The sequence below is a fragment of the Equus quagga genome, chromosome 6 (assembly GCF_021613505.1).
Source record: "Equus quagga isolate Etosha38 chromosome 6, UCLA_HA_Equagga_1.0, whole genome shotgun sequence".
NCBI classification, from domain to species: Eukaryota; Metazoa; Chordata; class Mammalia; order Perissodactyla; family Equidae; genus Equus; species Equus quagga.
Window position 1 is genome coordinate 14,424,542 of NC_060272.1, and position 16,742 is coordinate 14,441,283.

A 16,742-nucleotide genomic window follows, 5' to 3' on the forward strand; every position below is an offset into this window, starting at 1 on the left:
CTGCTGGCTCAGTTTGTCTTAGACACAGATGGCTCTATTGTTCTACTTCTGAGTCTTCTAGATGAGCACTTTTCAAACCCCTTGCACACACATCACTGGAGGTCTAATCAGAATGCAGGTTCTGACGTAGGAGGTCTGGGGTGGGCCTGAGACTCTGCATTGCTAACATGCTCCCAAGTGATACTGATGCTGAAGCTCTGCAGAGCACATATTGGTTCATAGGTGCAAGGTTACATTTCCCCAAATTGGTTTGACTTTGATATACTTAAGTAATGTGAAAGACCCTTCAGCATGCCACTCTGACTCTAAATCAGTCAAACTTTGCATTGGTAACAATGCAGTATCCCAGTACAAGCAAATTTGGGAAAACTAAGTATCATCTGCTTTGGCAATAGGGGTATAGTTGATTATTAGACCTGTCATGCATACATCGTAGGCCAAGGGCAAATCTGCTTTACTGTGCACTATGGGATTAATCAGTTAACCCACAGCAAACCAAAATTGATCATTTGGAAGTGAAAATACCAGTAATTTATACTTAGAAAGCAAGAATATAGTGACTGAAAACCCTGGCCTAACTTAAGTCAACACCTGTAATGTCTTAATAATGAGTATCTTTCCCCCAAATTGTGGGATGCACAAGACAGTGCACATTAGGAGCTGTGAAGGCATAGTATTTTCATTAGTGTTCTTATTTAACCTCTAGTAATGCCGTATATTTTGGCTCGAATGTTGGTAGTTTTATTATTAATAACTCAGTGTATATGTAATAAGTAGCCCTTAGTCATAAAGAACTGAGAAATCCTATGAAATGGTGTGTTTGTTGCCTGTGAAGACAACATTTTAGAAAAGATAGACATTTTAGAAATAGTTCTCATTCTGTATTCTTTGAAAATCACTGCTAGAGAATGTATTAAACAGAGTACTCTGCACTGAGTGTAAATCCAGCCATATTAATTACAGTAAAACGTTCCTTTCTATTCATCTGATGCTATAGTAAGAGCTTATTTAATGAGCCTGTGATGATGGCTCTTTAGATCATAATTCTCCTGTGGGATGCAGTATCTCATGGCTTTATTCTGATGTCTTCAAGGTTGCTCAGAAGGTGCTGAAGAATGCCAAGCAGGCATGCCAGAGACTAGGACAGTATAGAATGCCATTTGCTTGGGCAGCAAGGTAAGGGGAACATCTTTTATACCTTTGATAAAGATATAGATATATGGATATAGACAGACAGTAGGCTAGCTAGCTAGATGGCTGGCTAGCCACCTAGATACACCAACTTACCCATTCTGTTTGTTATTCAGAGACAAAGAAGATTTGAATGTGTAAATTTGAAAAAATAAGTAAGCCCCATATCTGAATAATCGTTTATTACTGTCACAGAAAGGAAAGATGCTGGCTGGAGGGTAGCTTTTTGGAGCCGGCAGAATGGACAGGAGTTGGTTGCAAAGCTGGGATTCCATGTTCCAGCCACATGTCTCCAGCTGGAAGTGGGGTGGCAGCCCAGTGACGCCTGCAGATATCTTTGTTTATGATCTCTACTTCTTAAGCATTTGACTATGTATCTTGTTTCCTAAGCATGAGCCATTTGCTGGAAATATTTTCTATGTAAATTGAGTTAGTTCTAGTCATCTTCATAAATATCTTCCATGTTTTTAGATAATGAGATTTCTGTTGGCTACAGCCAATGGAATAATAATTAGTCTTCACATAGAAACCAGAGTTAAGTTGTGGATTTATTTCAGTCTTTTGGAAACTCAGTTTAGAAATGTTGTTTTGCTATTTCAGGACATTGTTTAAGGATGCATCTGGAAACCTTGACAAAAATGCCAGATTTTCTGCTCTCTACAGGCAAGACAGCAATAAGCTATCCAATGATGACATGCTCAAGTTACTTGCAGACTTTCGGAAGTGAGTCTCAGAGCCTTACTTATTCTCACACCTGAAAAATAGAAGTTGTTTGGTGGGGAGGGAGGAAGCGAGAGCAAGGAGCAATCTTTAAATTGCTCGTTCCAGCATAGGGCATATTGGTTCAGCAAGGAAATTTTCCTCAAGTCTTTGGGAAGGAAGAGAGGGTTTAAAATCAGAAGAGTAACCTGGTTAATTTGAATTTTATAAAGGTGCTTTTGGTGGTGCTCTCAGGGGTGGGTTGGGGGTAGAGATGAGCCTAGGGAAGAAGGAAACAATTGAGGAACGTTTGATGAGAGACAAGAAAGGACTTAGCAAAGTCACTACAGGTGGAAATAGGAAGGGGACTAATTAGAGAGACACAGTTACTGGTTTCTTGGTTTTCTGATTGGGTGTTAGGGTGGAAAGAGAGAGAAGTGGGTGGTAGTCTAAGATAAATAACTCCCAGGTTTCTAAGTTATGTGATGGAGTGACTTGTGATGCCATTAACTGAGTGGGTGATTGGGGAAGGATAATAACTTATATAGTACTTACTGTTTACTGGCATTGTTCTAAATGCTTTACCTATATTAGTGAGTGTATTAAATTCCTAGAGCTGCTGTAACAAATTATCATAAACTGGGAGGCTTAAAACGATGGAAATTTATTCTCTCTCAGTTCTGGATGCTAGAAGCCCAAAATCAAGATGTTAGCAGGGCAACACTCCTTCTGAAATCTCTAGGGGAGGGTCCTTCCTTGCCTCTTACAGTTTCTGGTAGCCGAGGTATTCCTTGGCTTGTGGCAGCATAACTCCAATCTCTGCCTCTGTCTTCACACAGCTGTCTTCCTGTGTGTCTCTGTATAAATTTCCTTCTTATAGGAACACATCATGTTGGATTAGGGCCAACACTAGTGACCTCATCTTAACCTGATTACTGCAAAGGCCTTATTTCCAAATAAGGCCACATTTATAGGGTACCCAGGCCTAGGACTTCAACATATCTTTTTGAGGGGCACAATTCAACCCATAACAGTGAGGCAAAGAGAGGTTAATCAACATGTCCAACACTGCACAGCTGGTAAGTAGGTGGAGTCAGTCTGGCTGAGAATCTGTACTCTTATCCGCTGTGTTATTCTAGTGATCTCTCCATAAAGGGTTCACTTCTGATCCTGTAGAACTGATTTCCTTTCCTAGGGACATGGGTTTTAGAATTTTTCTGGGAAAATTCTGGGAATGAGAAAGAGCTGAGGGTGTTAGAAGATACTGAAATGAAAAGAATGGTCAAGAGCCGGTCACTAAGTATTCTGTGCCATAGGAACCTTTCAGTCTTACTTTGTTATTTGTATATCAAAGTAAAAATATTGTCGCTTTGCCTAGATCTCAAGAATGGCTGGATTAACTTTCGGTACTTCATTTTTGCCTTTTTCTCACTTTTCTCTCTTCTGAGTTTTCAGGATTCTAAATAGAACCATAATTAACATCTTTTAAAAACCTTTACTTATTGATAGTGGGTAATGTATTGTCACATATACTGCATATACTGTGTGTCATTCATAATTATTGTCTTGTTTTTATTTGGGTTCCAGAAAACTTTCAGCCTTGCCTATAGAATAAAAAGTTCATTTTCTAAAACCATAGTCACCTTTAGTTAAATAAATTACAATTTTCCCTCACTAGACTACCATGCAACTCTCAATAATCATGATATAGGTCTATATGTACTGACTTAGGGGGTGAACATACTGTATGTTAAGGAGGAGAAGGTATATCTGTATGACCTCTTTTTTTTTTTTTTTTGGTGAGGAGATTGGCCCTGAGCTAACATCTGTTGCCAATCTTCCTCTTTTTTTTTCCCCTCCCCAAAGCCCAAGTACATAGTTTTATATCCTAGTTGTAGGTCATTCTAGTTCCTCTATGTGGGATGCTGCCACACCATGGCTTGACGAGTGGTGCATAGGTCTGTCCCCAGGATCTGAACCAGCGAACCCTGGGCTGCCAAAGCAGAGTGCGCAAACCCAACCACTTGGCCATGGGGCCAGCCCCCATATGACCTTATTTTTGAAAAGAAAATATTTTATATCTTTCTTTTTGTGCATAAATGAAGAAATGGATAGGCAAATAGCTAGCTGAATGGAAAGATAGAAGGGCATAAAAATAGTCATATAGGGCACACACCAAAATATTAGTAGTCATGGTTATCTCTGTGGGATGGGTTTATGGGTGATTTTTCACTTTCCACTTTATAGCTTTCCATGATTTTACATGAACATTAAGAAAAAAACCCATTTACTTATATATTCCTACAGAACAAAAAAACTGAAGTTTTTTATATGTGATGGAGGTTGGAATCTTGTCTCAGAAGCCTGAAGCTTCCCCCACAGTGGCGGCTCTTCAGGGTAGACCCAGCTCACAGCTCTGGCTTCCTCAGGAGGCCGGAGGGTGGGACTTTACAGGGTCATTAATCAAAAAATGATCTGAGCAGAGAGGCCACGGCCAGTCAGCAAGGAGCACAGACCTTCACTGGTTCAGGGAACAGGATGGGTTCACCCACGCTCATCAGACCATCATGCCTGTGCTCAGTAGGAAGGGCTTCATGGGAAGAGTGTGCTCCAGACAGCCAGTGAGAGACCCAGAAACCCCAACATGTGGCCCCCAGGCTATCAGCATCGGAAGATGCAGCAGCACTAGTCGAGCTGCTGTCCTTCTTAATAAGAATCCAAAGAAACACCAGCATCCACTCCCTGTGTTCTTCACAATACAGTTAGGGAAGTGGGGGATTCCTTTTTCATATATTTTTTAAAAACTTAGCATTGCTCTTTTTCTTTCCTTTTTGTTTTTTTACAGAGAATAATCTCATGTCAGTGCCCTGGGCACCAGCTTGGATCCAAAGCTATTGTTTCTGCTCCCATGATTGTCTCATAATGTCATTTAATAATGGATGAGAAAAATTTTCTCAAGCTACTCCAGTCTTTAGAAAATAGCTGCCAAAGCTCATAAGCCACTTTCCCTGTTTCTTTTGCAATAATTATCAGGAGATGCATTCCAAGATTTAGTAAGAAAATAATTCTGTCAGATAGATGGTATTGCTGACATATATGCTCCAAGAAATATTTATCTAAGAAGAGAAACTTGGTGTTTTACATTTATTTGATTTGCTCATGGTGGTGTCTTTTCTCACTTCTGCAGGAAATATGAAGGCATGAAGGCAAAGCATAAAAGTAGAATGTTTTCTTTAAAATGTAGACTTTTTTTTTAATGCTACCACATTGGGTAGTTTGTAATAATACAGTTAGGGTTTTGCATGAGACTTACGTGTGTGTGTTTATTTGTACCTTTATGTTCTTTGTACCCAAGTTTGACATTATTACCTGCATTTCCCTCTAGTTACACTGCATTCAAGCCAGGTGAGGCTGCATGACTTTCTCTAAACCCACTGTGTACTTTCAGTCCACCATACTTTTTCTTCTGCCTCAATTGTGTCCCCTTCCTGCCTCATTAAGCAGCCCACAAATCACAAACACATACAGCATATACATTCCGCTTATGCTTTTGTCTCTCTTAAGGAACCCTACTCATCTTTAAAAGCCCAATCTGTAACTCACTTCCATGCTGGGAGACCTGGGGCAGGTCACTTGGCTTCTCTGCTTGAGGCTCCTCTTCATTTTAAGGGGGGATGATAATACCCTTGCCTCCTAGAACTGTGCTGAGGAATAAACCAAAATGCCTGTCAGGGTGATTTTTCTCACCGTGAAGACTAGTGTCATTCCTTATTCCTTCCAATGCCTCTAGAAGCTCTGCCTTCGTAGAGGTTTGTATATACTCTGGAAGTCGTTACCATCACATATCTTAAGTAGTTGACAGTATCTACCAGATTTTTGGCTTCTTGAGGACAGGAATCATATCTTGTTTGTATTCTATCCATGGTGCCTAGTATAGTGCGTGTTCTCACACAGCATAAGCATGTGACAGATGCTGATTGAAATTTATCACAGACATAAATTCAGTGATTTTGTTTAAAGAACAATATCTCAAATTTCTTTCAATCATATATAAATTTTTTTAACTGACAGCAAAGCTTTTAGGAAATATGCCATTAGAAGAGTAGACTCAGACCATCAACAGATCTAAGCATGTCATTAATCACTGACTGCGTCAATACAGAAGGTAGGGAAGGGTAGACCAGGCTGCAGAAACACAGAGGTAAGGACGCAAAATCTGTTGGCCTGAGATGACTACTAGCTTGTGATACCATTTGCCTTTCCTATTGGGGAATTGTTGAACTAGCGGGAATGTATGGGCAGTAGGAAAAGAAAACCTTTCCTTTTCCTAACACAGGGAGTTTGAGCTTCACTCCGAGGTTCACACACAGACAGAAGCTGTTCCCAAATGCCAGACACCCTACATGTATCTACATTACACATTTATTCAGTCAATGGAGTTTCAGGATGGATTTTCATGCTCAAGTATTATTTTATAGGTTTTGCATAGAATATTAAATATTTTAAGCACTTAAAAACCCAAAACTAATCCCAATCATGAGAGAATTCACTTTGTGTACCACACATACTCACATCATCACTTTGGAAATGCATATAAAAAAAGCAGTAGAATTTTTGTTGTATGTGAGGTTTTGATGTCTAATAAGCCAGATTCAATAAAAACTGTAAATTTTTTAAATAGATTTAAGGTTATATTTTAAAAAACTAAGTTGGTAGAAACAGTTTCCACAAAACCCATGTGCTATGTAATACAGAACTAGCTCAGATCTACACTTGGTTGGAAACGCATGGAAATAATGCCTCTATAGAAGTAGCAACTAGAAATAAAAACTCTCAACAGAGGGAGGAAACAGAATGAGAAATACGTATAGTTAGACGCAGAAGTATATAACACATTGTAGAAAGATTTCAAGTGAAGATTGTTTAATTAAAATTTGTTGCTTAGAAAATCAATTCTCTCAAACCTGAATGCGGATGATGTCAGAGTGATGACAAAAAAAATGGTGAAGAAGGTGCAGATTCATTCATAGGTGGAAAAACTAGGAAAGGTTGATATATACAATACTCTTGAATACTTATATTTAAAAGTATCATTTGTAATAAACAGAGTATTTCTGACTCAAGGAAGCAGATACAACTTCATCAATGTCTCTAAGATTTTGTGGTATGTTGCAATGTTAAATTGTTCAAGTGAAGAGGTAGAGCAAGGCACTATATGTCAAGAAAAGTTATACCTACATAGAAACCCACAGGTCTGAGGGTTGATGCCCCTGAAGAGCTCTGTGTAAAGCTGAGAAAGGCTCCAACAGTGCAGGAGGACACAGTACTTGGGAAGCCATCAAGTGCTCCCAGGGAATGGTTGTCAAAGGCACGATCTTTCTGCTAGAAGAAAAAGATAGTGTGTTTGTGAACAAATCACAGAATGGGTGCAAAATGTAGGAGTAATGTTGGACTGTTCCTGGACATCTTTTGGCCAGAAATCTTTTTAACTGAAGGCAGAATGTGTGAAAAATTGTTGACTTGGCTTTCTGACAGTTATCTCTCTCAGGATTTCAAGGAATTGCTCATTTAAACTCAGGCGTAAACAAAAGACAGGTGGAAATGAGAGGAACCCTGGGAGAAAGTGATTCTGCAAGTTGGAGCTGGTGATGGGCAAAGATAAATATGCTTGACGTAGTCCCTAGCCATAAGGAAGCGAGAACTTTTAGGGAAATCCTGAGTCAGATGAACAATATCCCAAGATATACTGAGAAATTACAAGTGAGACTGCTTAATAGATAAGAATGATGTCTGAGGAACCTGAAAAATGGGAGATAGGAACTTTTCAAAATTGGAACAAAACCAAATGCTGAATCTGTTGGCTGCTGAGCTTTGATGTTTCTTGGCAGCATTCTAAAAGACAGTATTAAACAGGTGGCCCTTGGAGAATCATAAGGCAGCATTCTGTTTTCTAGGAATAAGTCATGTCATGTTGAACTGGTCATCCTAACTACATTTCTGCTTCTCTCTTTTTACTTGGGTTGCTAAGCTGCTACAACACAGGAATCAAAACCTTTGACAAGTGTATGTACCATGATGTCCTATGAACAAGTCAGAGAAGCATAGTACACACGAGTGGACAGTTGTTCAACTGCTGGAGTAACCAGATGCCAGGAAGGGTGATGAATAGGCTAGTGTCAGTCTGGAGACAGGCCTCTAGATGTTTGAGAAAGAGCCTATTCTTGGCAATATTCCATGCAGTATCTTCATCAATGACTTTTAGGAGAATATAAGGTGCTGATGAAATATCTTTATGACGTAGAGCTATTAACAGTATCTAATACATTAGATATTAGAATCTGGATTTAGGAGGGTTTTGATCAACCACAAATGGCTCAAACATAAGAAGATGAAATTTCATCAAGATAAAAATAAAATCCTATTCTGAGATCCAAAAACATAATTGTATAAATATAGGATGGAGATGTAACATGATGGTAAAGCATATGAAAAAAGATTTAGGGATTTTAGGTGATTGTAAATTTAATGTAGGTCACTAGGGTGGTGTGGCTGCCTAAAAGTAGTAGCGTTTTGGCTGCATTAATAGAAGGGTATGTTGTTCAAAAACCAGACAGCTGCTCTACTCCTAGCTGGTCAGACTGTACTGGGTTGATCTGTGCAGTTCTGGGTGCCATGATGTAGATGGGGCGTTCTTCTAGGAGAGAAAAGGCATTGAAGGATGGTGCAAAGGGCTGAGAATGGAGGACTTCAGAAAGATGTGCTAGCTGTTTGTGGATGATTGAAAAGTGTTCCATAGAGAAACACAACGAGGCCCGAGGCCCCTTGATGAGTGGATGTTTCAGAGAGGTGAATTTTACCATGCCATGAGGAAGAGCAATCTGGTGTTGAAACAGCTTTGTCGAAAGTTTCCTTGTCACCAGGAAGGGTTGAGTCAATAGCAGTACTTGTCAGGAATGTCACAGAGGAGATTCCTATATTGAATTGAGTCAGACTGAATACAAACACCAACATTTCATTGAGCACCTATTTTGTATCCAGGATTTTGCTAGACACTGGAGCCTAAGATGACTTCTAGTTCTGAATTTTGATGATTCATAGTGAACCAAGAATTTCTGGTGAGAATGGAGTGGTTCAGGAATACTTGAACAGTTTGCTGGTATTCTTATCTACACTTGTTTGTCTATCAGAGTAGCCACTAGCCACATGTGGCTGTTGAGCACTAGAATTATAGCAAGTCCAAACTGAGATGAGCTGGAAATGTAAAATCCACATTTGGTTTTGAAGGTTTAGAATGAACTTTTTATACTGATGATACATTGAACCGATATTATTTTGGATATATTGGGTTAAATAAAATGTGCCTGTTTCTTTTTACTTTTTTAAATATGATTACTAGAAAGTTTAAAATTACTTTTGTGGCTTGCATTATATTTCTCTTGGAAGTACTGCTCTAGAACTTCGGTTTTAGACCTAACCTAACTTATAATGTTTGATTTTCTCTTCTTTTCTTTGTAGACCTGAGAAGATGGCTAAACTCCCAGTGATTTTGGGCAATCTAGACATTACAATTGATAATGTTTCCTCAGACCTCCCTAGTAAGTGTAAGTTCTGTGTAATGAACAGACAAAATTTTGTTTGTTTGTTTTTTACTTCTATTTGTTTGTTTTTAATTTTTCAGATTATGTCAATTCATCATACATTCCCATGAAGCAATTTGAAATGTGTACTAAAACTCCCATTACATTTGAAGTAGAGGAATTTGTGCCCTGCATACCCAAGCACACTCAGCCTTACACCATCTACAACAATCACCTGTATGTTTACCCTAAGTACTTGAAATATGACAGTCAAAAGTCTTTTGCCAAGGTGAGTGCAAAGATTGAGGTTTCATTTTTGATATCAAACTCCGGTAGGATTTGGCTTCTCATGTTCTTTTATAAATGTTTATATATTCTGGCCTTTTGTTTTATTTTCTTTTTATTTTTTCTTTAAATATTGCTGTAGGCCAGAAATATTGCTGTTTGCATTGAATTCAAAGATTCAGATGAGGAAGACTCTCAGCCTCTGAAGGTTTGCTTTTATATATATTTGCATTTTTACATTGAAATAAATGCAGTTGCATGATATTGCACAACTAAAGGAATTTGGCACACTTTAATTGACACAAACACAAAAATATATGACGTTACAATATATGACCACATGTGCTGAACCTTACAGAATATGGAATAATTGAGTTTTTGCTCCTTGATTATTTCTGTTTTGTTATACTCTTTAGGGATGAAGGTTTCTTATGCATGTTCAGTTCAGTAAACATATTGTGCACCTACTATGAGCTAGCATTGTGTGGGTGCTAAGAATAATGATAATAGTAATATTGACAATAGAAATAATCGTAATAATAGATTGACATTTATTACATGTTTATTATAGTATAGTAATAATAATAGTGACAGATTATTGGTGATGTTTATTGAATACAATAAGTATTATTATATTCCACACTCTGTTCTTAGTGCCACATGGGTATTGTCATTAGTACTGTCAAGTCGATTCTGACTCCTAGTGACCCTCTGTACAGCAAAGCAGAACCCTACCAGGTCTTTTTGTGCCATCTGCTCATCTTTAATTCTCATAACAGTCTTTTGAGTTAGGTACTATTATTAGCCACTGTTTTTAGATGAGGAGACTGCTTAATGCACAGAATTTAAATAAATTGCTTAGAGGCATACATTAGCAGAACTGGTTTTCAGACCTAGGCAGTCTGGCTCCAGAGCCCAAGTTCTTCACTGTAACTATGTGAAAATGACTTTCTAAGAAGGGAAGGAAACAAAGATGCAAAGACGAATATAATTTAGTTTTTGTCCTCAAGAAATTCACAGTTTAGTGGGAAAGAGAGTCATGGAGAAAAAGCTCCTGGCACATAGAAGGCACTGAAATGCTTTTTTAAACAAAACTGAATAATGAGTGTAGGAAAATGCTGAGGGGACACAGAGGAAGGAGTTAAGAATTTCTTGAAGGATGCATGAGAGTTTGCGTGGTACATAGAAGGGCAGGTCATTCGGACACAGGAATTGCATAAGCAAAAGCATGGAGGTGTGAAAGGTGTGAGCAAGGCGTTGGCCAGAGCTACAACATGGAGAGGTGGGGAGGGGTGGGGGAGGAGGCCTGGGAGATGAGCTGGAGGGAGAGTTGGACCCAGAAGTAAGGGGGTTTGCAGGCCTGGAGTCTCGTAGGCAGAAGAAATCCAACAGAGGTGGTTAAGTTTATGCTATAAGGGTGCCTTTTTCTTTACAACACATCTGAGTTTGACTTCTTACTCCCTTAATTGAATACTGGTGTTTCCCTTTGTTAACTGTTATTATAGTGCATTTACGGCAGACCTGGTGGGCCGGTGTTCACGAGAAGCGCCTTCGCTGCGGTCTTACACCATCACCAAAACCCAGAATTTTATGATGAGGTAAGTGATGTTTTCAAGGGAAAACCCAATTTAACCAGTTTTAAGGAAAACTCCAAGTTATTTGCTTGGTAAAGCAAAATTCAAGAGAAACTACATACTATACTGAAATTACTAATAGAACTAAATGTTGAAGTATTTATTTTACATAATTTTCTCTAATTATAAAAGTAACATGTTTTTTGTAAAAGAAGTAAAAACTTGGAAAATGCAGATAATATAGAAAAGAAAAAGTCAAAATCCCTCCATCACTACTATAATTAGTATTCTGACGTTTCCTTTCAAATTCATACTTAAGTATAGCTTACATTTTTTTGGACCTGAGAACTTTTGTTATCCTGGGGTTTCCTTATGTAGAACTATAATATAGTTCACTAAAACTACTATTTGAATCCTACTTTTAGATGTTCTATCTGGGTCTTTCATCGTGCCTTGGCTGTGTTAATTTGGTGTAGCAGTTTCTGTCACGTGTTTTTCAATTCTTTCTGGAGTTGAAATACTAACTCTCCTCCTATTTCTAGTCAGTGAATGTTTTAGTCTGTGCTGCTATAACGAGATAGCACAGACTGTATGGCTTATAAACTGCAGAAACTTATTGCTCATGGTTCTGGAAGCTGGAAATCCGAGATCAGGGGCCAGGATGGTCGGGTGAGAGCCATGTCCCAGGTCACAGACTTCTCAGTTGCATCCTCACGTGGTGAAAGGGGCTGGGAGTTCTGTGGGGCCTCTTTCATAAGAGCATTAATCCTGCTCACGAAGGCTCTACCCTCATGGCTCCACCCAGTAATGCCATCAGTTTGGTTAGGATTTCAGCAGGTGAATTTGTTGGGGACACAAACATTCAGACCATAGCAGTGAATTAAATGCATCCATTTTTTCCTTAGCACAATTTACAGTCTCAGATTTCTTTGACTACAAATGTTACTATCAGTTTAGAGACCAAATGCACATTTGTACATTGGGTGACACATTATGTGGCTGCTTTCACTGAGAATTTTTGTTGTTTTAGAATATTAGAAAGATTGTTATATTGTCTTCCTCGCAGATTAAAATAGAATTGCCCACACAGCTACATGAAAAGCACCACTTGTTGTTCACATTCTTCCATGTCAGCTGTGATAATTCAAGTAAAGGAAGCACAAAGAAGAAGGATGTTGTTGAAACACAAGGTTTGAAATTTCTTCATTTCTTTGATTTTTCATAACTTACACATTAAGTTCTTAAATTTTACTTTGATTCTGAATTCGCAACCATTTGCAAAGGAGTTTTTAGATGAAATTTGTGATGATAGCATGTCTGGCCTTTCATATGCAAATTTTTAGAAAAGGTGATTTTAGAATTCTGATTCCAAAGAAGCCAAAGTACACTGTAGACAATGTTCTGCAGAGACTGCATTTGGGGGCTTTTCAATTTCTTACTCTGATAGATAGCCGCAGTTCTTAAATATAGGCAATTTAATAACATTGGCTTTCTTCATAAGTTTTCATACGCTGACTGAATTTTTTTGTTCTTTGTTTCAACAGTTGGATATTCCTGGCTCCCTCTCCTGAAAGATGGAAGAGTGGTGACTAATGAGCAGCACATTCCTGTCTCAGCTAATCTCCCGTCTGGCTACCTTGGCTACCAGGAGCTTGGGATGGGCAGGGTATAGGACTTTAAGATTGGTTTATCCCAGTTCCTTCAGAAAACGTTAAAGAATAGCTAAAACAACAGCAACACAGAAAAGGACACGGTGTTTTCGCCAGTCGCAACATTATGATTTTAGTTATTCATTTTCAAGTAAACTTAGGCCATTGGAAGGCAGTGCTGTTATCACAATCTAGAATTATAGTTTGGGTGCTTTACACGCCTTGAATCAGCAGTGCCTCAGCAGGAAAATGAAGACTTGGAGATACTGGATGAGGTGGAAGTTTGTCTCCGCAAACTAGCCATAAAGATGCACTCTTAGGGTCATGCAAATGATTAAGAAGTGTCTTCCAGCTGAATTAAGTCTAGTAAGAAAATCTCTCACCTACAGGGTAGCCTCTTCTCATACCTTTCTGATTCATTAAAGCCTGAATTTTCTCAGATTTCTCCACTTGATTTGTTGGCTTTGCATTCTTTTTAGTCATCTTAAATTTCATAGACTTAAATTTTATAACATGCTTACATAAAGTCTGTTTCATTTCATTTTGAATAGCTTGAATGTTTCTCTGCATTTAAATAGTGCTAAATTTGGGCCTGTGTTATGGAATATTCCAAAATAATGATAACTCATATAACATTCAATTCTAGTCTGAACATGAGAAAAATGGAGGTTTCAGAAATTATACTAAGCACAAACATATGGTTGACCCTCTGCCTATGCCAGTCACGCTTACTGTCCTATTTGCTTTATCTGGTGCCTTCTACCAGCTCTTTCAGAATTCTGAGCTCAAGTTTGGTTAAAGTCATTGGTGAAATAGAGCTCTTTCTCTCTCAAATGGACAGTAACTCATACAGCTGCAACTAAATGGAAATGATAACTTAGGAAATCCAGTAAGAAGAGCATTGTACTTCGGGGGAAGAAAGTGGGCAGAAATTAGTATTGGTTACATTCCTGCTGTGGACCAGGCATAACTGTCACTGAAACCGTCTGGGCCTTCAACACCTCATCAGTACTCTTACTGAAGATGGTGTTTGAAGCCAAAAACACTAATCTGTTGGGATTTTTGTTTCTCCATATTTTTTCAGCATTATGGTCCAGAAATTAAATGGGTGGATGGAAGCAAGCCACTGCTGAAAATTTCAACTCATCTAGTTTCCACAGTGTATACTCAGGTATGTGCTATTCTTTTCTGTTAAAATTAACAGTGATTGCTCTGTGAATGAGTTTGCATGATGATTTTACAAAACAAAATCCTAATTGATATGTTATATGGATATATTTTTACTCTAGTTCTCTTTTGAAGAAAAATAGTTGATATGAGGTATTCATATGTACTGACACAAATGAATAGCACAAGTAACATTTTTCAACGGTTTTCCCCTTTTGTTGGAGGTTGTTTGAAATCTCTTTAATGTTGTCATCTTTATGTGATCAATTTCATAGTCTAAAAAAAGTGCATGCTGCAAGAAGCAAATACCTTTCTTTCCACAGTGTACATGCTAATAGGCTTTCTTTTTCTTTTCTTCTTTTTTTCCCCCAGGATCAGCATTTACATAATTTCTTCCAGTACTGTCAGAAAACCGAATCTGGAGCCCAAGCCTTAGGGAATGAACTTGTAAAATACCTTAAGGTATCAGATGGCTTTCTTAGTAACCCCTTTATAATGAGTGTTGAGTAGATTGGGTTTGATTTTTGGTGGTGAGTGTTGTTCTTACCCCTTGGAAACCTTGTGAGGCTGCCCTTAGCTGGATGCTCTCACAATGATAGCAAATATATGGTTTTAGATGGTGGCAAGAAGTGAACTCAGAAATAGTACTACTCCGGGGCCAGCCCGGTGGCACAGCGGTTAAGTGCACACATTTTGCTTTGGTGGCCCTGGGTTCGCTGGTTGGGATCCCGGGTGCAGACATGGCACCGCATGGCAAGCCATGCTGTGGTAGGCATCCCACATATAAAGCAGATGAAGATGGGCACGGATGTTAGCTCAGGGCCAGTCTTCCTCAGAAAAAAGAGGAGGATTGGCGGATGTTAGCTCAGGGCTAATCTTCCTCGAAAAAAAAACGTAGTACTACTCCTGCCTTTATCTGAGTTCCATGTATACTTTTCTCAGGCTGGACCTAAAACACATTGTTCCTGCATAGAAAACCACTCGCTCACACAGGCCCTTCTCTTGAGTGCTCACTGGGCATATAAGAAGCCCAGTGACTTTAGTCCCACTGTTAAGTAACTTCTAGTTCGTTGTAGAAGATACTGTAACCTTGGTGGATGCATGCTGGGTGGGTTAAAAAAGAACAGAGAAATAATACCTGTCACCAGCCCCAGCTTTGTGCAGGGGTTAGGGCTCTTGGAGTGGTTGCCCAGTGAGAACAAGGAGGGTTTGTCTGGGAGAGTTTCATCCAGAATGTAATTCTAGGGGAACATTTTGAAAAAGGAGAGTAGTCATTCTAGGCATGAGGACAAAATACAAGAAATGTGAGAAATGGAATAGAAGTTTCTTTGGTTTAGGCAAGGAAGGGGATTCTGAAATTATTGCCTTGCAAAGACCCCTTTCAGCTACCTCATATAGAGTCATGTGACTTGAAGAACATTAGTTTTCTATTAGTTTTCTATTGCTGCTGTAACAAATTACTACAAACTTGGTGGCTTAAAATGACACAAATTTATTTTTTTACACTTTAGGTCAGAAGTCTGACATGAGTCTCCCTGGGCTAAGATCAAAGTGTTATTAACAGAGCTGAGTTCCTTTCTGGAAACTCTAGGGGTGAATCAGTTTTCTGTCCTTTTCCAGCTTCTCAAGGCTTTCCTCATTCCTTGGCTTGTGGCCCCTTCCTCCATCTCAAAGCCCACAATGTTGCAGCTCTGACCATTCTTCCTTAGGCACATCTCCTCCAACTCTCCTGCCTCCCTCTTCCACTTTTAAGGACCCATGTGATTACATCAGGCCTACCTGGATAATCCAAGAGAGTCTTAAGCTGGTTAGCAGTCTTAATTCCCCTTCACTGTGTAACATATTCACAGGCTTTAGGGGGGTTAGGACGTGGACATCTTTGTCCCTTTTTCTTCCTGCCACCACTTTCCATTTGTTTTAGATGGGCTTCTTTCACTCTTATTTATAACTGAGTGGAAATTGCTTGGGGTTGGTTTACTTTTAAAAAGATAACACGTTCCATGTCTCTAGAGCCTGCACGCGATGGAGGGCCACGTGATGATCGCCTTCTTGCCCACCATCCTAAACCAGCTGTTCCGTGTCCTCACCAGAGCAAGCCAGGAGGAAGTCGCCGTCAACGTGACACGGTGAGAGAGGTGGAAAGGTGGATACTCTTCTTCCCTTTCAGTCTGTCCACACCTGGAGCACAGTCATACATATCTTGGATGCCAGTATGTGTTAAACATTATATTTAAGAAATTTCTTTTGATCCCATATGTAGGGACCCCATCTTACCCCTCGTTTCCTGTTTCCTGTGGTGCCAATAGCATCATCATTGTTCTACTACAACTGTGATAATAATGAAATGTTTCCATTTTCACATTACTATTCATTGCTTTATTCATTCCTGTGGTGTGTAGGGTCATTATTCATGTGGTTGCCCAGTGCCATGAGGAAGGATTGGAGAGCCACTTGAGGTCATATGTTAAGGTATGTAAAATAAACTATCCCGATCATTTAAATTTGTGGCTCTCCAATTTTCCTTCTAAGAACTTATTTTTTAAAAATTTAGTTATTTTGGAATGTATTTTGGGGTGAAACTTAATACCTCTGCTTTCTCT

At 39.0% G+C, this 16,742-nt stretch overlaps 1 protein-coding gene across 14 annotated transcripts in view; it reads left to right on the top strand.

Moving 5' to 3' along the window:
- The window catches only part of DOCK9 (dedicator of cytokinesis 9), a 273,741-nt gene that overhangs the window by 171,105 nt on the left and 85,894 nt on the right, over positions 1 to 16,742 (top strand). For all 14 annotated transcript variants that reach the window (XM_046664993.1, XM_046664998.1, XM_046664997.1 and 11 more), the window contains exons 14-25: positions 1,094 to 1,176; positions 1,792 to 1,914; positions 9,406 to 9,485; positions 9,569 to 9,756; positions 9,895 to 9,960; positions 11,258 to 11,350; positions 12,393 to 12,516; positions 12,871 to 12,992; positions 14,060 to 14,146; positions 14,515 to 14,604; positions 16,153 to 16,268; positions 16,542 to 16,611. In XM_046664993.1, the coding sequence (XP_046520949.1) occupies positions 1,094 to 1,176; positions 1,792 to 1,914; positions 9,406 to 9,485; positions 9,569 to 9,756; positions 9,895 to 9,960; positions 11,258 to 11,350; positions 12,393 to 12,516; positions 12,871 to 12,992; positions 14,060 to 14,146; positions 14,515 to 14,604; positions 16,153 to 16,268; positions 16,542 to 16,611 (1,242 nt within the window). The remainder of the gene's footprint in view (positions 1 to 1,093; positions 1,177 to 1,791; positions 1,915 to 9,405; positions 9,486 to 9,568; positions 9,757 to 9,894; positions 9,961 to 11,257; positions 11,351 to 12,392; positions 12,517 to 12,870; positions 12,993 to 14,059; positions 14,147 to 14,514; positions 14,605 to 16,152; positions 16,269 to 16,541; positions 16,612 to 16,742) is intronic.